This window comes from Acromyrmex echinatior, chromosome 3 (genome assembly GCF_024713525.1).
Source record: "Acromyrmex echinatior isolate Ae372 chromosome 3, ASM2471352v2, whole genome shotgun sequence".
Taxonomy (NCBI): domain Eukaryota; kingdom Metazoa; phylum Arthropoda; class Insecta; order Hymenoptera; family Formicidae; genus Acromyrmex; species Acromyrmex echinatior.
Window position 1 is genome coordinate 14275689 of NC_141854.1, and position 24350 is coordinate 14300038.

Sequence of the window (24350 nt, forward strand, 5' to 3'; positions counted from 1 at the left end):
CGTAAAAAAACTTCATTACACAAGTTTTTGAAATTTTATTCTAGATGTTCTTGAAGTCGTAAAAATAAGAAGTGAATTGTTATAAATTAAAGTTAGCCCGTTTTGAAACTATCGTCGACGTAAAATTGCCATCTTCAAACCGGGCAGCGTAGCAGTGTCGCGACCGCACAAACGTGCGAGTTTCAGTCGCACAACGCGCATCGGAACTTGTCGTGTAACTATCTCACGGGAATACCATGGTCGGCCGTGTTTCCCTTAACCCGGACCAGCCCACGAACCTGGGAAACAGTTTAGCTATCTCCGGCATTCGAACTGGCTGAAGCTCGCGTTACGCGCGCTCGCGCTTTCGAGCTTGCCTGTCGAAACTCCACGCGTTCAACCGGCTGCCGGTTTCCCGATGGAAACGAGCCGCTATTAAGCTCCAGCCTGTTTGCTGCTTAAACGCTCTATGCCGTGAGATTCGAATTCCGTTGAATTAATTCTCCGATTCGAAGACGCGATCGTTTTCTACAGTTATAGATCAATTGGAAACGATGAAAAATTCAATGATAAAATATTATTCTGGCTCAGAGATATTAGAAAGAATACATTCTCCTGCAAACATTTTACAAATATCTTATTCACATATTTACAACACTTTGTAATTTAATTACAAACATTATACGTTGATAAAAAATACATTTGATATTATTTCTATTATAATTATAACAGTCTTGACCATCTTTTTTTATTACCGATATTATGTAAAGACATTTCATATATTACAATTTGATATATTTATAAAAAAAATTATATATAAAAAAGTGCAATAACAATAAATATTTATTTTTATTTATGTATAACTTCTTAAAATATATAAATTTTTTTACATTAAATACCAGTATATTAATACTATAAAAATTATAACTAAAAGATAAGATATAAAGATAATTATAATTAAAAATCATTTTTTAAATATTTATTTAAACACAGTTAGTAAAATAAATTCAAAACAGTTGACAAATTAATAAAAACAAATACATGCTTTTGTGAAATATTTGTCATAAAACACAACGTATGTAGAATATCGTAATATTAAATGGTATTCTCTTTTTTGGAATATAAAAGCGCGGAATGTGTTTAAAAATACTTACGAGAACAAATAATTTTTGGAAAGTCTGCGAACAATTTATACGAACGATTCTAAAAAATTTACAATATGTTTAAAATGGTTTAAAATGATTAACGTGATTTAAATAATAAAAATTTTCGAATGTTTGTTTAGCAACTCGATATATTCTTTTAATAAATTAAATATCCAATTTTAATAATTTAATTATTATTGTTACTATAATAATCATATATTGAATTTTTTATTTTAATTACGTATTTATTTCTCAAAAATATTTTTTAATGTAAGTATAACAAAACTTAGAGGTTACTTAATTTTTTTAAGTTTCTTTTTTTCTGACAATTTCTCTAACACGAATATTTTACGTACGTGTCTATTGTACTGTTTTGTTATAACATAATAAACAACATTTTAGTAAACTATAGAAATGACATGACATTTATACATATATATAAGTTTTTTAAATAAAGCTGCAAAATAAAGCTGTATAAAATAAATTGTTGAAAATTGCGCTATTATATCGTTTCGTCGAATATTATTTTGTTATGCTATTCGTATTTACATAAAAAAATATTAAATTTGGAAATACTGATGGATAAAGAAAGAATCACTTTGCGATTCTCTCGAGAATTTCAACAACCGATTCCGAAGTAAATCGCGGACTGTACTATTGCGCTGTACTATCGACGTGACACGAATGCAAAGATTGGGCTGCGAATTCGTAGCGTGTTACGGGTTGTTTTGGTCCTCAAGTAACTAGATACGACCTAGGTATGGCCTACGAGCAATTACTATTTGTCAATGACCGCACACATTTACGAAAATAAACAGCCATAAGAGAAATTGTACACGTACGAAAAGAAAATGCGCGTAATAAATTCTGAATTGCTGTATAATAAACATATACGAATGGAGTGAAATCCCTGTAGATCAACAATTTTGTTAAAATTACAGAAGTTCAACTATGATATCTCACGAAAATATCACAATCGTTCAATACTCAGAACGCAAGAAAATTTTTAATATCCAAATTGATTTATGTTTTGGTTGCAATATGTTTTATATGATATTTATGTAGTATGTATTTTCAATATTTTATATAAGCACAGTACAAATAAAGTTTGTATTGATAATCAATTATCACTAAGAAATTAATATTAACTATTATTTTGCTATTGTATAATAATTTTGATAGCACAAATATTATAAATTTTTAAAATATAATTTATCCTTTAATACTTAAATCGGTTTAAATATAGTAAGAGGAAAAGTGTGGATATTCAAAAAAAATTTTTAATGAGAAAATATTAAGAAAGTCTTCAAGCAATGTGTTCTAAAAAACTTCATCTCTAATTATTTCGGAGGCTAGACAGCTGCTGCAATCGTGGATTAAATGAGCCGATTTTATGTTTGTTCCTCGATCGTTCGTTCAATACAGGTTGGTGGCTGTACGTCGCTGCATAATCCACACGGAGTTATGTAGATCCAGGGCTTATCGCTCTAGGATTTCCATTCTGTCTCATTATTAATTTCCATGCGTTAAGCAGCCGGAGCGAGGATTAGTTGGGAGCGTCGTTATACGAGCTGTTGGAACTTCCTACCGCATTTGCGCATGAGTCTATTGATTTCGAGAAATAGTTATTCTTTGTCAAGTATATATATATATATATAATACACACACATATATATATATATATATATATATACATAAAAATTAATTGCGTAATTGTTATTTCAGTTTCAACGTCAAAAAAAAAATTTTATAAGTTTTCTTATTAATCATCTTAAAATATTCCTACGTGACTTCTTTAAAGATATTATTGTCTCTTATTTCTTAAAAAAAACATGTCATATTTTTCTATCTTTTGCATACAAAATAGATAAAACTTATTTGATATACACACAAATATAAATATATGTATATAATAAATCAAAATTTTAAATCTATTATAAACTTTTAGTGGAATTTCGTTTTTTGGATTAAAAAACTATATTGATACATTATGACATTGATTCTATTATTAAAAAGTAAATAAATTTTATTTCCTTTTATGTAGAAGATACATTTCTTAAGTATAAGAAACAATAATATTTGTAAAGAAGAGGTCATATATGAATATTTTAGAATAATTAAAGAAAATCTTATAAAACGATAAAATTTTTTTTACGTTAAAACTGAAATTACAACTATGCTGTTAGTTTTTCCAAGACTTTATCTCGTACGTTTTAACTATCATCAAACATATATTACACAATGATGTGATTCGTGCAAATAATATTATTTTAATTTCTTGTTCAAATCAAGCAAATCAATATGATAAATCTATAATTTGTATACTTGAAGAGAAATGTAATTTGAATGCTGTTGCGTCACGATAAAGTCAAAGTCAAAGAGTTCCTTGCGATTTCGCGAGCATTTCTTAAGATGCAAATTTGGTCTGTCGTGAGTAGTCCATTTCGCTCGATGTGTAACGAGTGTGCACACAGAGCGCTTGACTTTTCGCTTTTCGCTGCACATCACCGCATCCTCGTCGTTGTGAAACGAGCGTATGTATAGGGTTTGCCTATCTTCTGTCAAAGTATAAAAAGAAGCATAGACAAATATATTTTTGCAGTCAACATTATCTTATTTCCAAAATATATAACAATAAATCGATAAATAGCTCTTAAATAATCTTATATTTTAAAAGACGCATTTTTATGGCCTTCAAACAAACTATAAAGCTAAACTATAAAGTTAAAACTATAAAATTGCTGAATATTTTTGACAAAATTACTATGTTATTAAAATACATGTTTGATTTAGCTTTTTTTTTTAAATTTAAATTTGACAAAATAATAATATTACGAAGAGCACATGAAAGGCGCTTGTACTCTTTCAAGCTTATATGAAAGTTCGTATAAGAATGTTCCATATATTTTGTACTTGTAACATGCCATGTATTACATGTAAGGTATATTTCATATCATAGTCACATAAGAATAGGATAAAAGCAGGCAAAATGTGCAAAAAGAAGATAGGTGCCGAAATTTTATGCTGATCTCAGTGACACAGAAATCGTGAATCTTGTAGTATTTTTTTTAGAAATAAAATGGTTACGGAAAAATCTCGATTAAAATGGTAAAGTTTAGAGGGCAAATATCAATTATTTTTTTTTAATTAAAATTTGTATGCAAGAATCCATGATATTAAAATATATAAATTCAGTGACTTCTGAACAGAGAAAATTTAAAATAACAAAATATAAAATAGCAAATATATAAGTCTCAAGCGGCTTTAAATAAAAGAGTTATTAAGTTTAGCGTGCATAACATTATGATAATAAAATAAAAATAAAAATTATTTTGAAATTGCCAAATTTTTTTATTATAAGGAAAAGGGTGATTAGTACTGATTAGTAATTAATTTAAAAAATTGTATTATAATAATTGAATAATTTAAAAGGTATAAAATTTCAGATATAAAATTTTGTAGGATATATACATATATACATAGATACATACATATATGTAGAAAGATATCTATTTATTTTACAAAACTTTAGTTTCGAGTGATTTCTTAAATAATATGCATATATATATATATATATATATATATATATATATATGCATATTATTTAAGAAATCAGTCGAAACTAAAGTTTTGTAAAATAAATAGATATCTGTACAGTTTACTATTTTTATAAATTTAGTACTTTATAAAACTAAAAAATGATAGTCTCAAAAAGATAAATTTAATAATTAAATTGATCCCAACGTTATTTGCAAATTTTAAAGAATAAGGGACATATAAATTTGAGAATTTATAAATTTATAAGTATGTATGCACAATAAAAAATGTATATAAATTATTAGAAAGAAATAATATTAATAATAGTAATAATTTATATTACATAAGATTATAATTTATATTATACTAGAATAATTTATATTATATAAGATTTGATTCTTACAAGTCAATTAATTAAAGAGCACAAAGAAACTAAAGATGTATTCGTAAAAGGTAAGGTAATAAAGTTTCTGCTATGTCTACTCACAGAAAAGAGATAATTTAATCACAAAGGGATAAAACATAAGACATGGATAAAAAAAGATATATAAAACTGAAATAGATCATAGAATGTGAGAATAGGATAATAAGAGTTCTATTTAAAATTAACTTTCTAACATAATAAGGAATTGTTCTAACATTGTTTTAATTACAAGACTCTTAAAAAGACTGTTAAAAAGAATTTTTACGTGGTTCCAAATTTCTGTTTGTCAGTTAATGTAAGTATCGCAAAATATCGAAAAATAAGTAAAATCGCTTCAAACCCAAAACGATTTGCTACTAGCTGGAATTTCAAAATGCTATCATAAAATAAATATACATATTATGCATATTCAATAATTATAAATATATAATATAAATATAATTATCATAAATAACAAATTACATTTAGTTATAATTTCAACATAACTATGAATTAATAAATCAATTAATTTGAAATTTATGAAATACATAATTGATTTGAATGCGCTCTCCACTCTAACTAATACAACAATAGCATGTGTAATGTGATAACGCGATTATTATTCCATTTTCATCATAATTTTATTTTTATATTTATATCTATACATATATCACACACATAAATTTTACTTTGTAAAATTCCATTTTGGTTAAAAACGAACCTTAATCGATTGAGTATCGCTATTCAAATGCTATCCGGAAATTCCGCTGTAGCAGTTAGCAAATTTGATGTACATATCTCGACCAGTCGCATTTACATACCGATACGTGAAATATCCCATAAATAATTCATCGAGAGATGAATTTTGTTAGCACGAGTGAATTTTTCTAACAGTTGATCGTAACTGATTAAAAACTCATAGTTTAATATTCCAATTTCAAGTGAGACATTTAAACCGGAACTTCTAAAATAAAGGAAACATAATGGCCAACCAGTTTGATCAGTGCGACATCCATACGTTTCGCGAAACGACCACGAAATCCTTCTCCGCGTAGGAAGGAAACGCATTGCAACGCTTGGATGCACCTCACAGCGGTGGTGCGATGACATCAGTGATAAACGACGAGATCAGGATGACATGTAACACGAGGTGCAGCGGTCGAGAGACGGCGAACGAAATTAAAGAGCGATAGATGGATACGCGGGACGATACGTGAAAGGCAAGGATTGCGTTGAAGAAGCTCGAAGAGAACAAACCGAGAGGAACCGGAAAAATCGAAGATACCTCTGCTTGACGAAGTGAACAAAATCGAATGAAATTCTAAGGGATGAGAATCAAATGCATTTTTCACACATCTATATCCTTTATCGTTGTTGAATTGGACTCATATTTCAAAGTTTCCCTTTTGCATTGGTCAACTGTATTTTAATAAAAATACAGCTGCTTGAATTTTAATTGTGAGATGAGATATGACTGAATATTATGCGATTGCATACAAAATTTTTAATTGTCATGCTAAACTAACTCACAATATTTTGCTATAGATATGAAAGAAATATTTCTTTATTTGAATAGCTTACTTTGAGGGTAAAATGGTTCACCTAATAGAGCGAACTTCAACGAAGTTTCCATTGTGATTCTAATAACGGGTTCCACTTCCACGTGTTAGTAAAATAACATTTCTTCCGAATAAAATTTATTCCTTAATTTGATTTACAAGAACGATACATTTTCTTAAACTTGCATTCGCACGATGTACCTGCGAGGTCTCGTCAAAATCAGAGCGCAAGTCGACTCGTGTTTTTTATATCGGTAACCGTGAGAGAAGGAGAGAATGAGCGAAGAAAAAGAGAGAGAAAGGAAAAAGGGAGAGACGCAATGATGCGAAGAGGTGCGGAAGACGGGACTAAAGGGATGAAAGGAAACACCGACCTGATAGGCGAATGAGAAAGATACAGCGAACGCGGAGCAAGCCACAGACACTGTGATATGCCATTGGCGGAAGAAGGATGAAGATATCGGTATGTAAGCGCAGTAAGGATGAAGCAGTGCAAAACGTGATGGTGAGAGAGAAAGCAGGAAGAGAATCAGGTCGGAGCAAGACGCGCAACTCCGGGATACAACCATGAAAAAGACAGAGCTGTGGAACAGGCGGCTGAGGAGAGACAGAAGAGCGCAATGTGAGATGAAACGAACGAGGAGAGACGACCAAGTAGGGCTGAGCGAGAAATCGCGAGCGGTACCGAGAGGCAGCAGAGAGAGAAAAGGACTTTCCCGAGGTATAGAGACCTACATATTCCATGGGGCCAATGAGACGGCGCAATGTGGCGGCATGGACGTTCCGTCCTTTTCTGGTCCCGTTGGTCTGATCTCCGTCCCGACCACGGCGCCGTCGCTCTGGGACGGTGGGACGAGCGGGGATCAGAAGGTGGCTCGCTGGTGTAGAACGCTGCGAGAACTCAGTTGCTCACGAGCATCCGTCGACTGATGAACATGGTCTCTTATACGTCGAACAGCGTGAGTGCCGTGTTTGCGATGTGCCGTTACGCTCTCTTCTTCGTGGTAACAATTGTGGCTCTCAGCAGGGCTGACAATGCTGAGAGCGGCCTAAAGGTGGAGAAGATGTATATGCCCGAAGTATGCGACGTCAGGTCAAAGAAGGGCGACCAGCTGACCATGCACTACACCGGCACGCTCCAGGATGGCAGCAAGTTCGACTCAAGGTCAGTGACAGCACGCGAAAGATCGAACTACAGAATGCAAATTGAATAGATTGAACTGAAACTAAAAATAGATTGATGATTGTATGTAAAAGATGTGCGAGATGACGTGGAAGCGATTATGACGTTTTACTTATTAACGAAATTGCGCTGATAGCTACAACAATCAATAAAGGACCGTGAACGTCTATATAACCGAGAACGCAATAATAATGACGTCACGCCTTAGTGGCAAGAACTTAATATCTTTGACATATGTGATACATTTTTTTGATACTGGTATAGTGTTCTACATAATATTTTAAACATTGACATTTTGTTTTTGGTAAATTATTCGTAGTTAGTTTCTAAATGAAATAAATTTTTTAAATCTAGAAACAAAGCTTATGGCGGGAATAGCTAAAGTAGGGCATAAGTAAGTTAAATGAAAGATAAAAAGGGACAGTTGAGATGTCATCAGCGTTACTGTGAAAAAATACAGATTAATTCTACTCACGAAAGAGTTACGATAAGTTTATTTACAATGTAATGCAATAGATTCAGAAATTACAGTTAGTATTTTAATTGGTGATCTAGTGCTTGACAAAGATATTTATAATATTGATTCCGCGGAAAATTACGAAATTGTCGAATTAAATTATTCAGCAATTGTGAAGAAAATTGCACTTTTGTTACATAAAAATTGGAAGAAATTAAATGTTATGATGAAATTAGAAATTATAAAAATTAGCAAAGAAATTAAATGGAATGCATAACAAGAAAATAAGTAGATATATATATAGTTACCAAAAATAGTTGAATAATAATTATAAATAAAAAAAATAGTCGAACGGCTCTAAAAGTAATCGAATTATAACAATTTATAATTATAACTCTCTTAATCTCGCTTATCATTGTACAATATTCCATAAAATATTTTATTATCTTTTCGGTTACTCCGACAAATGGTTTATAAAATTAATTGTACTTAAAATTGCGAAAGAAATAATTAGAAGAATTAGATATTAGAGAAGATTAAATAACCAATAAAAATATTCTTGATTATTTGATTTTTTTTAAATTTAGTAATAATTTTATTTTGAATAATTGTAAAGTTTTAAAAAAATAAATCTTAAAATATTTTAGTAACGATAATAAAAATCTATTTGATAATAAATATTATTGGTTTTCTATATAAAATATTTAATAAATAGAAAATTGTGTACTTATTTAAGATGATAACGTAAGTAATTTCTTTAGATTTAATTAAAAATATTTTTACTTTAATTTTATTAGCGCGAATAGAAAAAATGTATAAGCAGAAAGTTAAGTTTATAAAACATAAAAGTATTCAAAATTAGAACGAAAGCATTGTACAAAATAGCATGTTCGCTGATGACGTCAACAGTTGGGTAAAGAGAAGAGAAACGAGATAAAGTGAGACAGTAAAGTGTGACTCCGGTTGAAATTTCCAACGTGGACGTACGTCATTGGAGGACACGAAGATGACGAGTATACCGTTCCAAGTGGGACTCTCGTCGTTCGAAAGTAACTTTTTAACATATAATGAAAAGAGCATAAAACTGTTCTCTCGACTACTTTGGAATCCTTGCTTTCACACAGAAATGTATAGTCAATATAATAGTGCTGAAATAAAATTCGCACAGAATATAAATGGACCAAAATGCGGATAATTGAAAATACATTGTGCTTTATTTCAAACACGATCAATTGTCATATAATGTATAAACTAATTATTAGGATGGAATTTCATAAAATACGTTTCGCACAATTTTTGTGAGAAACGAACTTTTAAAAAAAAGATATGCATTTAACAAAATTTTTTTTTTATACATATACAATACACACACACGGTTCGGAGGAGCAAGTTTTTGTCAACTATAATCGTTTGTATGATTTCCTCTCAATTTGGAGCGAGTTTTATAGTTAATATTGCGTCCGAATGCGAATTTTATTTAATTTCTTAGGTTTTATCTACGTTATATTTCTATTATTAATTTATTTGTCACTGAAAATGATCCAACAAGGATCGAAACGTTTGTTTTGTTCACCTTCTGATTGTCAAATTATATTTACGTTTTTAATTTCATGACATGTTTTATTTTATTTTTTAACTATTATATTAACTATTATATTTAAACAGTTTGTCATTTTATGTTGATTGTTTTTAGGCTCGTAGCCCTTTTTCCTTTTTATTTATTTTTTTTTCTTTTATATAAAAGAAATATCTCTTTTTTCTATTTAAAAAATTTAACGGACACGTAAAACCTGTCAAGATAATCTGGTTTAAAAGTGATTTGTCAATATCTGGTGCGATTACTCTCGCCGATAACCTACCTCTTGAACTTTCTTTAGCCACGTCGATTGTACTCCAAATCGGATTTGGCACGAGAACTGCATTTGGTACGATATGCGTCTCCTCTGCACGATTAACTGCTTGTATATCTCGGTGTGACAGTCTACTTTAAACTATCGATCTATCAAGTCGTTTTCGATTCAGGGAGCAATAAAAATTTGATCTAATTAAATAATGCAATCAAAGTATATAGTAAGCTTTTATTTTCTTTTATATACTTAAATTTATCTTCCTGTATGTATTGTGTGCAATGGACACGATTTTTATGCAGATATTTTTTTAAATGAGTATTTAAATTTAGCGTGAAATATTCAGCTTATAAAAACATTATTTTAACGTATCGATTACATTTCATATTGTATGCAGCTAAACGGATAAAGAGTTTATCTTGTCTTACGTCACCTTTTATATAATGTTTATTATGGACGTAACATTCTTTATAATTGGTTAAAGGCTCTTCGATTAAAAAAATGTTTGTGAAATATTTATTGATTAGTTGTGTAGCATAATTTATCTCTTAAAATATCAAAGGTCATTGATATAATGTCATCGCCAATTGATAGGACAGTTTCTAAAAATAATTGGAATAATGATAACGTTTGACAAAATAATGTTAAAATTAGTAAAAGATTAACTTTACTTCTCAATTTATTTTTAATATAATTTGAAGAAAAGATAATGTGATCGATATATCATCAGAGACTCACGTCACGAACATACGACCTCAATTAAACCAATTAACTGTATTTTTCCAACATGTTCATTATTGCGATGCCTCTTGCTTTGTTAACTGACTTTCCTATCTAAAGCACAGAATAGAACTTTGTTCTTCTTCTCTTTTTTCGCTACTCTTATGACGCACTTAATACTTTAACTAAAACGATTAATAATGCGCAATGGTATAAAAATAATGAATAATATACGGATTGAGGTTTTGTTAAATGTGATTTACGGCGTATTGTAATCTTCCTATAAACATTTTTTTATTTTAGAATATTATTATTATATTATGATACTTTGTCAAATTTTTTGTCAAAATTTTTGAATATATAAGCAATTCGAAATATTTCGGCGTAATTAACATTTCCACGAATAACATCGCTATAACATTTCACGCGAAGGAAAATACATTAGGAATATACGTATGTATATGTTATTATAATTATTAATCATATTTCAATTCATAATATAGCATAATACCGCTTAATTCCAAACGATAAATGCAACGTAACGTAACATAATATCGATCTATCTATCCGCTGATGGAATTCGTTACCGATCTCTCGCAAAGTCCTCGTTAATGAAACTATCGAGTTCGCAACTCAATCAATTCAACAGCGCGCGAGACTGGAAAACTTCTCTCGATCGAGTATCCATATCTTTTTCTCAGATAAATGAACTTCGATGATCCTTACGTGTTGTATCAACGAAAATAGCTCACAATGAAATTCACCATTTTCCTATAAGACGGTTCATTTGTATATATATAATTATAATTACGTTTGCAAACGAACGATTTGGATGATGGTGAATATTCTAACGTGACGAATAAACGTTAATGGACAGGTTGAGCTGACCTCTTTCCAGTGACCAAATTATTTCGTAGTCCGTTATGAATACCGTTAATCGTATGTCGGACAACTTGCATCTGAAAAACTTACTTAAATACATAATATGAAAGAGAGAATAGTGTAAAATAAAACTTAAAAACTATTCTTTTATCTTATTTTTTAAAAGTTAATTCCATTCCTCGTTTAATATCTGGAATATTAAAATTATTTTATATTATCAAAGACGAGTAATTCTGTTACATATTATATTACTATTATTTAATTCTATTACATATATTTTCTCGGCAAAATCATAAATTATAAGTTAAATCGATTTATTTTCAGCCCATAATAGATTTTAGTATAGAAGCTGAGTCTATAACTAATATGTATGATTAAAAGATACAAATCTATGAACATTTTATTAATAAATATGACAAAATACACTATACAATCATTTTTTAAATAGCAATTCATTGTTAAAATGTGACATAGATATCATAGTTAGCTTTACACACTCTTACTGAAATAACTAAACTATCAAAAACTAGTCTAGATATTAATATTGTTTCAAGAAATTGATTGGAAACGTTTTTTAATCGATAGCTTATATTGATTTATTAAAAATTTTTATAGTTATAAGTGGAACTTCATACATTCAAAGATATACTATATTTTTTGTAAAGGTTATCAGAAAAAAATTGATCATCCTCCTTTGTATTACGCCTTTTTACAAAATTATAAATCATTTACATATGTAATATTATACATTTTAACGCATTAAAAAATGTAATATTTTTATATAATTTTTTGAAATTCTTTAGCAAGAATAACAGATAAGTATCGTAGAGTCATGTTTCTGGTATCACATTAACCGCGCGTTAGTCTATCGAGAATTACCTCCATTTACTAACGCTCCACATCGATTCGACTGTTTCTTGTCGAGGAGCATCGCAATCACCTGTTTATCGCTTCGCATTCCGCTCAACTTCCATTATCCTCTTCCATTCGTACCGCCTCTATACAGCGAGAAAGCGAAGCACGTTAGCGAAAACGTTGACTCCATTTGGCACAAGTCTAGTTTGCGCTCGAGGCGGATTCAGCGGTGCCAGAGTTTTCCATCGGTCCATCTCCACGGACACAAGTCCTTGCTCGAGTGAGTTTTGCACTGGAAATATCCCGACGAGACTTTAATGCACTTTGCGACGTTTTCACACAAATTTAGTCTACTTCGTCTCGTATCGAATTCTTTTTTCTTCACGACACGTGCATCACATGCTTTGAAAAAATTTTCTATGCAGACACCGCTAATATCAGGTATCCAGAAAAATTCTTGCCGTTTTCCATGTAAAAAATTAAAGAAGCATATTCTATAGTTTCTTCATTAATATTAAATATACTAGCAAGTTTTCTGAAGATCAATTCGTCTCGATTGCAGTCCTCAAATCCTCACCATTCATGGAAAGTAATCTTCCAGATCGAAATGCATTCTTAAAGTTCCCATTACCTGAAGCAAACTTTTGGAACCAATTTTGAACAGTTCTTTCCGTTATCACATCTTCCCCAAATGCCATACAAATTTTTTGACAGCTGCGTTAGAATCAAATTTGAACTCGTACAATAAATACATAACTTCTTTTGGCTAGCGATATTAAAGATTAGAGATAAGAGAATACACAATTTAAAGTTTAAAATATGTTAATTCAATGACCCAGTGGATATCTTTTATTATAGTTCGAGTAATGTATGGTATAACATACACATTAGTTGTCAATTAGAAAAATTCCTAGAATTGTGATCAACAAAAATCAGTAAAAAGTACTTTTCTAGATACCTAATATAAAAAGAATACATATCTATATCACAAATCACGCTCAACAATTAAATTGTCTGATTGCAAGTATAAGAGAAAAGATTGAGACGATGACAAATTAAGTAATTTATAATTTTATAAAACTATTATATTGAATTTATTAATGATGATATAATATTCTATGTATTATTTCTTTTATGATTGATTTTATTAACCTCAGTTCAACTAAGATTTCAGTTCTTTTTGTAAAGTAAATATAGGTAGATAAAAAATAATATCGATTATATATTTATAACAGATTCATTAAAATTGAAACTCTAAACTAAAAAAATAGATTTTTATAAATTAAAAGTGAAAGATTTAGAGAATTTTTATGTATAATTATTCGGGCGAAAAATAACTAATTTTTTATATCAGATGATATATAAAATAATTTGTAGTTTAATTGATATAAATATTGATGTAATTTGCGAGAAATATAATTGATATAGCAATCCGATTACGAATTTCTTTCAAATGTATGTTTCGGTGCACACAACAATAGAATATCTATTTGCACAAAGCATGAAAAAAATATAGTATATACATTAAGAATGTTGACAAAAAAAATTTTCAAATATATGTATTTTGCAAATAAGATAGAGATATTCAAACACCTATTGTCGTGAATAATGTAAATGAAACATATCGATTTTTATTTGCGATTTGTGCTACTTGTATATTGTGGTTTAAAAAAAATATGAATAAGAGGCATACATATGCGGGCTTCCGGGATTGCAGAAATATTTTTGCAACGTATACGAATGCGGAAGTTGTATGTGCTCATTATTACAGTTGTTAATCAGCATTTTAAAAAAGACAAATTAAGTTCGCATACTAAAAAATTTTTCAATAAATAATGTGTATATGCTCTTAATGCTTTTACATTATTATTTTCAATTATTGCTTCTAATATTACACATTAAATATAAATATTGGTACAAATGTATATTAAAATCAGAAAATTATAAAATATATATTAAAATTATAAAAATTATAATTGATCTTCGTTAACATAATATTTTGTTTTTAAATCTTAATATGAATTCATACTTTCTATGTAATTTATTATAAATTATCAAAATATTATAAAGATTCCTTTATATTTTCCTTAATATCTTTTAATTCTGATTTTAGTATAGTGATATATTTATTGAGATTGCAAGTTGTATTTAAATAAACATGTACATTTATACACTTATGGGACGTAATTTGTACTATATAATTATATTAAATGTCCTCTTTCGCCTATACTTTAAATAAATGGTTTTTTAACGTATATTCTGATCTACATTGAAATATTTAAATTTAAGATTGTTACATGATTCAATGAATTTATTACATTGCATTTAAAAAGTCTGTGCATATTTATATATCTCTAAAAAATGAAGATTAAATTGTTTATGCGTGTTTTATGTTTTTAGTCGTGCAATAAATGTGTGATAACGTTATCAAGCATATCAGTAGTCTTTGTGGTTTTAAGAATAACAACTTTACTTTTAACATCATATCAGTACTTCCAAGCAATTCGCGATAACAAGATTACATAGTGAATTTAGCATATTATACTGAAGCATATACATCAGTAGGTTCTAGAAATATACTTTGAATAAATATATTTTTATATATCTTTATATACGTTTTTACATATTTTCATAAAAACTTAGAAGTTCTTGAAATATTAATATGGATATTTGCTTGACAATAATTAAAGTACATTATTATTTTACATTACTATTTTAAGCCGTTAATTAACTTGATTAGTTAATCAACTCTTTCTTATAATATAATTAAATAACACTTTCTTAAATAAGTTATTAATTAACTCTTAAATAAAATTATTAAGGCGAGTGTAAACAACAAATTTTAATAAAAGACAAAAGTAAATGTTTTCAGTGAAAAAACGAATCTTTTTCAGAAATTAATTCGCTTTTTATATCCTACAAACGGTTGTACAAAGCGTGTACTTTTAATTAACGCCGTTGATTAAAAGTCTACCTGAACAAAAACGAATATTGGAGGACTATAAACAACGGCTCGACAAATAATTTATTATTCAATACGATCACTAGAGCATAATTCTAAATAGGCTCTGCGCCTATTCAACTAGCTATACTTTTTGTAATGACGAAAGTTTCGAGTGAACTTTCTGCGAAAACGAGAAATCTTCGGTTTCACAAATCGGTAGTTTCGAGTATTGATTAGTTATAAGGGAGCGCTATAAAGACGTGTACAACACGTAGAGCTATGAAATACAGGCACTTGCCTGCTTGTGAGTCTCGTAAAGTCAACATCGTGATCAACGTAACTGATGAATGAGGATACTCCAAATTGCCTTTACGTGACTTCCAGTTAAATCCAAGTTATTGTTATATCAACTTTACATAGAGGAGAAAAAAATAGAAACAATTAAATTATTGATGTTTGCATTAATCTTTTTCTTACTCTCGCGAAGTAATTCTTCTTTCTATATATAATTATGTAATTTAATTTTTTCAATTGAATTTTCAGATTTTAAAATAAGGAAGGCAGCAGAGTATTTGCAGTAAAAGTTTTATAAAACATTTTATGCGATATACTTTAATGCGAATAAAAAAATATGCATTTGATTTTTTAAATATATTCTCACAGAATTAACTTCCCTTTTTTAATATTATAATATTACTTAATTTTTAAATTGAAGTTATTTTAATTTATTACAGAAATTTATTTTGCAATCTTCTATGATATTCCAACTGCGCACGGTCCAACATATTCTTAATATAGCGTACTTTTAATATTGCATATACGTGATAGGCTGCATTTATATGCAGTTTGCGTATACCTAGTAAATTCAAGGGAGTCGTTTGCATCGCCGATGTTCGCATCCGCGAGCTGCATTTATGCACTTTCACTACAGCCAGTAAGATTAGAAACCAGTATACGACATTTATTGTTGCGACATTTATTCCATTATTCGATGGTCCTTACTGAAAAACATACGAAAATACCAAAATTGTAAATTATATTGCTTGTGCTACATTATAATTTTGCTGTTATCTGTCTCTATTATATTATTAACAGAATTTGTATGTGTATATATGTACATACATATGATACATTATAAAGATTTATATAAAACTAAAATATATATTTAATAATTAACATTCATAGACGTACATAAATTTTTGCAAATTAATTAACATTACATTAAAATTATTTCTATAGACTTTTTCAACAAATAATTTGGAAGATTATATCTTTTGTCAGATAGATGTAAACACTGTAATTAGGATATTCTATAATTATACAACAGTATGAGTACGACAATTCACAAAGAGATTATCTATTTAAATGAGCAAAGTTGAAATTGCAAAATGACCATTATAATTACTCCGACAGAGCAGCGGCTTTCGAAGGGCTGCATAATAGTTTGCGTGTGGAGCGGAAGCCTGCAAGGGTGATTGCTTAGAAGTTAACTCGCGGGGGCAGCGCCTCCGGGGTGAGATAACGTTATCGTATCTTAATGTCACTTACAAGGTGGACAGAACCGGTCGTCAGCCTGTCGTCCATTATCATCGTCTACGCGTTTCCCTAACAAGAATTGATTCTCAAATCGCTTTAGCTACAAAATATCATTGTTCTATTTATATTCTATTTATATTCTAATGAAATTCTCTAGATTCTTTAGATAAGCAGTAATAACCATTTGTTCTGAACAAAATAGAATAGTGCTAAACGTGATCATATTTTTTTCAGATAACGTAAAATATTAATATTTATTTAAAAAAGAAATAAACTTTTAAGCCCTTTCAAAGCTGAAAGGACTTAAAAGATGAGTTATTTTAAACTAATTGTAAGCAGAAAGGAAAGGTGAAAGGCAATAAACATTTTATAGACTTTTTATTATGTAAAACATTTTATTATACAAGTTATTATTGTTAAATAAATTAATAAATTATTCGAAAATAAATGAAAATTAAATATAAGTTCTTTAATTGAATTTTTAAAGTATTAGTACGTATTATAAACTAAAATAAAATTATATTACTGTGCATCGTGTACATATACATATAAATATTCAATATTACAAAGGTATATAAACATTGTATGTACAAAATCACATTTCATTTCATGGATATTAAAGTGTCAATCAACCATTGCAGTCTACAATTATTGAATTTTATTATCAACGTATTTTATCGAGCCTGTGACATTGAAAGAGTTACAATGATATTTATTCTCCGAGCTACAGTAACATGATATACCAGCTTTAAGAGGAAATTCATGGTCGAAAATGCAGATATGATATTACGTATAACAATAGATTTTCATCACTGTACGTATTTAATATGTACGGCGTAAATCATTATATTAATCTATGATACACCTATCTGTTTTATTGTCTCATATTTGACACATCTTTATTTTCTGTTTTTTTTTTCATTAATTGATGTATCACATTTTAAATCATGGAATTTCAACGTTTTAGTTATTAATTATTGATTAATTACTGTTTTCAGTTAGTTAATTATAGTACTCATGTAATAGTTTCAATACGTATTAATAAGATAATATTTATGCTGGAAATGCATATGACTTATTTCTTTAAATAATTCCATTTTACAATTTTAATGCTTTAGTTATTAGTTAATTTGATTAGTAATTACTCTTTTTCAGTTAGTTATGATACTCGTATAATAACTCTGATATCAACAATGTAATATTTATATTCGGATGAATAATGTAATATTTATATTCATAAATTATTATAATATATATTATTTAAATATTTAAATTATATATTTTTGAGAATTAAAATACGATGCTCGAGAAATAAAGTATAGTATTTTAAAAGAAATTTTATTTTAATAGATTAAAATGAAATAAAATAATGCGTGATTTATTAAAAATGAAATGTGTGATTATCTTTTAGATACATATAATTACATCATACATACAAAAATATGCATATATATGTATATATGGTTATGGTACGTTTTGTTCTTTTCAAAAATGCATAAAGCAGTAAGCTTTAACCTGATGGTTCATGTAACAAGGTATATATAAAATGTAAAAATCGTTCATAATTCAATACGAATGAAAAGTAGATATGTAGCTTTCTCTACGGTGCGAGTAAATGGGATCTGTAAATATGTAATACACAATTCGCCGATGCCGATGCGGTCGTGGCTGAGGTGCTTTTTTGTTATTGACGATATCGGGAAATACTCGGTGCAGTCTCGATAGTGAGAGTGTAAACTCGTTCCATAAACACAAAGTATCTACCCGCACTAGTACATGTATACTTCGTGCATGTATTGTACATACGCAATACAATATTTTATCTACTGACCGCTGCGTACTGTTTTTCCGTTCATCTCATTTTTCTGCTGTTTTATTTTTTCAAGCTGCTCCACTATATCTATTTTCGTATTGCCAAGTCAAATTGGTTTACCTTAAAAATATTTATTATAATAAGAACAATGTTGTTCTTATTAACAAAATTTGAAATTCTAAATATTGATTTAAAGTATATCAGCATTTTCTTTTCTTTTTTCATCTTTATTAAAAAAGAAATTATAATAGAAATGTAATAGCTAATACATCAAATCAATGCCTAGAATTACAAAGTTTGAAGCATGGCATTAAAATATCAGCATCTGTTCTTTCCTGTTTCTATTTTTTTTCTGCTATTCAGATTTCTTATCGTACATATAATTATATGCACATGTACCTACTTATTATATCGATTGAATCATAAAATATGAATATTAATTTTATAAATTGAAATGCTTTAAATTAAACAAATAAGGAAATGAAAATGTAATTGGATAATAAAAGAAAATTGGTTTTTCGTCATAAAAATATAATTTTGACAATTTTTAGATTTTAACAGAATTGTAATTCCTCGAAAAATATTTAAAATAAGCTTTAGATTAGAATAGAAAGGCAGTACTTTCCTTTATTGAAAAAGTACGTGCAATAACAAAGAACGTGCAGCATCTCTTTTCTTACTACATCAAATAATTTAGAATTCTGAATTCTTTTTCATTCAAGACGCTTTTCCTTTCGTTTATTTACCACGTTTCGACTTGTAGTATTCGTCGTTGAATCTTTTATTCGGACGTGTGACTCAATTTCAGTCCCACAGGAATTGACTTGAGACGGATCGAAATGGCTTCCAAAGCAGTTGTCGAGGGGTGTCTGCTATCTTCTCGACGGAAGCGAACGAATAGCCTTTAATAATTGATATACGACGGTGACTGATATCACCAGTCAATCGTCGGATCTCTTGCTCAACAAAAGAAAGATTTATGGTGAGCATATGAGCATATGAGACTAGTTAAATTATGTAACTTTTTTAGTTATCATGAAGAAGAAACGTATATTTAGAATGTAGTGAATAAATATTCATTTATGCGAAGCATATACTAAGAGAAATGTGTTTGATATTTGTAATTATAATAATGTACAATAATTATGATTAAGAGCTCCATTTTACAGTTATTACAATTTAAAATTAGATTTACAGTTCTATCAAAAAAATACAATTATAAAATATACAATTATAAAAAATGATTATAAATTATGATCTTTTTTGTGAAAATGTCAATTCTGTGAATGTTATTTTTAAGGAGATACAACCACGTTTTCAATTATGGTATCGTGATCAGAAATTATATAATTATTATTCTTGTCAAGATTTTTAATATAGATTTAATTTGAAGCCATATTTTTCAAAATAAATATTTTCAAAATAAAATCATAAATTCTAAGTATTAAAATACCAGAGAAATTGAAACATTCCTCGAATATATAAACACCAATGGTTCACGAAAAGAACAATTTTGCTAAAAATGTGTTGCTAAATATTTTGGTTTGAAAATAATATTTTATTGGATTATTAAAATAATCATAGGATTTTCAAGCTTAATGAGTAATGCTGAAAAAGGAGTTTTTACATTCTAGCAATTATTTGATATTCTAGCAAGTAGTTTTGACATTCTTTGGTTGAGCATCCTACATAATTATTTTGATGTTCTAACAAAATTATTTTCAGGTCTGTACATAGCTAAATTTTTAAGATATATTAATAAAAACTTTCTTTCTGCATAGCAGTAGTCATTTTTTTATTAAAACCAAATTTAATAAAGTTTACCGAATAAGTGGAAAACAAGATAAAGCTTTCTTGTACAAGATTTAATCAATGCCAGGATCTTGCTTTTCGTTTCGAAGGATGATGCGAAAACGTTGAGAGGAACATAGGGAGATGGATAAGGAAAAACGTAAAAGGACACTGAGGTAATACGGTTGTCGGTAGTAAATGTTTTTCCTTGCGGGAAAACTTGCCTAAAGGGATAGTTGCTTCTAGAAACCGCAAAACGAGTAGGGTGAACTGAAGCGCATTTTATTCATACTATGTTTCTCCTTTACAATATACAAGGGCTTTTGATGAAAAGCGTATAAAACGTAAATTAGTCGGCCAATGACGTACCCATGGCACATTGTAGTTTAATATGTATTGTCGATAAACTAAAGAAGCAAAGAATTATTTTCTTAACAAAAATTTCCTTATTTGTTGACATATTTTAAAATGCTAAACGTAGATAGAATCATTAATTTTTCATAAATATATATCTTTTTATTGTAATTTTTAAATTAATTTTGTTGTGAATTTTATACAAACATAAAATGTGATATTTATATTTCATTACTACATATTATTATTTATACTTGCTTATATTTACAGTCTGTATTTAAAATTTAAATTTGTTTCTTTATTTTAGTGATCCATTTTATATTGTATGCTTTTATTTTTTATTCTCAATTGACAAAGATATATGGTTCTAAAGCAATTATCTTGTGAACGTGTATTGTTTAATTGGCAAGAAATTTTCCTGTTGCGCCAGATGGTTTGATGCTGTTTTCCAACTCGGTTCAGTTCCCAGCTCAATCTCGCGTGTTTGCTTTTGTATGATAAATTAAACTCAGTCGCCGAATATATATACATAAATTAATTGATATTTGAGTTAATTGAAATTTAACGTGCAGTATGGCTTCAAAGTGCAATGTTGATGGTTGATAGAATCTATATTTCTTATGTTATATAATTTCCACTTTGCATAAAAATAATTATCTAAATTTGAATTATATACATTATAAATATTACGTTTTTGCGCGATATACTTTATTCCTATATTATTGCGTACATATTGAATAATATATCACGGATTTGTAATGTATTCACAAGTAAAATGCTAGGAAGAAAATTTTTTGTATCTATAATACATTTTAAAAAATCGATAAATTTTATAAATATTACTTAAACAGCTAAGACACATTATGTTTGATTGATTAAATGTTTAATTATTAAGATTAAGTTTTGTGCAAGTATATATTTTCTTGTAAAAGAAATATTTTTATAAAATAATGTATCTAGTAAATAATAATAAAAAAGATGTAAACTATATTTAAAATAAATATAGTTTATATTATACATTATGATAAAAAAATAAGCGCGAAATGCCGTTCGCTCTGAATTTCATGTTAGAAATTTATTGACTTTCGGAATATTCTGTATAAAATCCATTTTTAGAGCGATACATAATAACTTTTTAATTATTGAAATTTTATTTATTTATAACGTAATATTTCTGTTGCTTAATACAATATTCGTTTACCATTTGTGGTACGTGAGCTTGTATTTTTAGGCGTCCATACCGTAACTCATTTGTCGCACAAGCCGCAACAGCGACTTTGATTAATTACGCGCGTTCATTAATTAACGTACACTTGACGCCGCGGCGTAAGTCAATTAATTAAGTTAACGGGAACGTAATAAACCGGCTACACCACGTTTCGTGGGTGTTTTCGATTAGAGTACCTTGTACTGCACACGATCGAACGCGCGATTAGCATAACGACACATCCGCTTTTGCATAGTGCAATTATAGTGAACTACAAAAAAGAACCAAACATGAAGTATATTCTAATGAATTTGAGAGGAATTTATTGGGTTACAGATTATTTGTATTTAATTTTATTTAATAAAATTTTATAATTTTAATTAATAGATAAAATTCAAATTGTTGGGACAACATATTTTTCAAAAAATATAAAATAATCTTGATCCATGTTTCTACCTGAATAGAATTCACTCAGCTTTTAATAAAAAAAAAAAAAACTATGAAAACGAAGCTTTGAGATTGATAATTTTTATGACAGATGTGAAATGCGAACTTCTATTTACACAAAATTAATCATCATTTATAATTTTTATTAAGATATTACTTATAATAATATACTTTTAATATAAGTGTTTGTTGAGAAAAACGCAAAAAATAAATTTTATGTAGCATATATTATTATTGTGTGCAATGTTTTATATTCCTACAAGTTCCGCAATACGTTAACAAATTTTTAATAATTTGAGTTTAAGGTTTCAAATGACTTTAATCTTAATAATAGTATTAAAGTTGTATTGATAATTATATATTAAAAAAGATACTTTTTTACAAATTTTTAACGATTGTGCTTATTTCTTTAATGTTATTTTGTTATGTTTTCCCTTGTTTCACAATCTATCTTGCATAATCACTTTAATATTAATAATTTCTATGTAAACACGTGTCCTATTTTACATGTAAAGTTAGTATCCAAAACTGTTAACTATATTGTTCATGCAAAACAACGGAAAAATACACTGTAGCCTGCGAGAAATTTCTATGGAAAAGTCGATGTAAATCCTCCAACACGCTTAAGTGACTCGTGCAATTTTAAAACACTTTTCCCGGGCCGGGACAACGGAAATAAGTCTTAATACCTTTGCAGAGCGGTACTGGGCTCTGAGGGCGTCTCACAAATCACTTGACCCTTCGCGTGGTCGCGCGTATATCGCACCGGCAGAATCACATAAATTTTAAACGCTCCAAGAAAGAGATGGCACGGATACCTCAAAAGAAAGCAGCAAAAGTGCGCTGTGCATCTACAAAGAATACGATTTTCAATTAAGCCGCATTGTTCTTTCCTTATAAACTGAACTATAGTTTCCATTCAACAAGTCGACCACTGTATTTCGAAACGATTAAACATATTTCCATTGCCTCGTGTCTCTCGACGCTAATTTACATCCTTCTCTATCTTCTATGCCTTAGCTATATATTCCTACGAGAATCTACAGGAATTCAATTAACTTGTTTGGATGAAACGATATATTGGTTGGCTAAAAACGATCGCTCTCTTAATGCCTTATTCTGAACATAATTTATTCATCATAGCGACACTCTGTGTTGCAGAGAGGCTATATATATTGATACTATTAATGCTCTTAAGTTGCAACCCCAAAGAAAGGATGATCTGTCTTCATTAATACACAAAATGTTCAGACCGTATGCAAATACAGCCTGACAGTAATCGGAGGAAGGTTGTCCTCTACAACAACAATTTTCGTATATCCAAATACTAATCAAGACAAAACGTATAAGAAGTTTAATTTAAAAATATTATTGGGCAACGTTTGTGTGTATTGTCTGCTAATTGAAAATACAATACATATATTTTAATTAACAAATCATTTTACAATGAATACTAAGAAATTTATTTGATTTATTTTGATCTATTTTTATAAGGACATTAAACATGTTTAATATTATTTTAAAATTATTAGTAAAACGCAACGGTAATCTTTGATTCAGAAGCATTTACAATTAGCGACAGTATACAAGTCTGACTTTTATTGACACAGCGTAGAGTATTCATTCATCTCGCCGCTTTTAGCAACTATTCGCGAACACGCATAAAGCTGAGCTGTTTCTTCGCACAGACA

The 24350-nt window shown here is 28.8% G+C and overlaps 1 protein-coding gene and 1 pseudogene across 2 annotated transcripts in view; one reads left to right on the forward strand and one right to left on the reverse strand.

The window, feature by feature from the left end:
• Positions 1–307, reverse strand: part of LOC147910266 (uncharacterized) — a 48101-nt pseudogene extending 47794 nt beyond the window's left edge.
• A 7198-nt stretch (positions 308–7505) lies between these two features.
• The window catches only part of Fkbp14 (peptidyl-prolyl cis-trans isomerase Fkb14), a 66474-nt gene continuing 49629 nt past the window's right edge, over positions 7506–24350 (forward strand). For both annotated transcript variants that reach the window (XM_087404669.1, XM_087404670.1), the window contains exon 1: positions 7506–7788. In XM_087404669.1, coding sequence (XP_087260795.1) covers positions 7553–7788 — 236 coding nt within the window. In that variant the 5' untranslated portion in view covers positions 7506–7552. The remainder of the gene's footprint in view (positions 7789–24350) is intronic.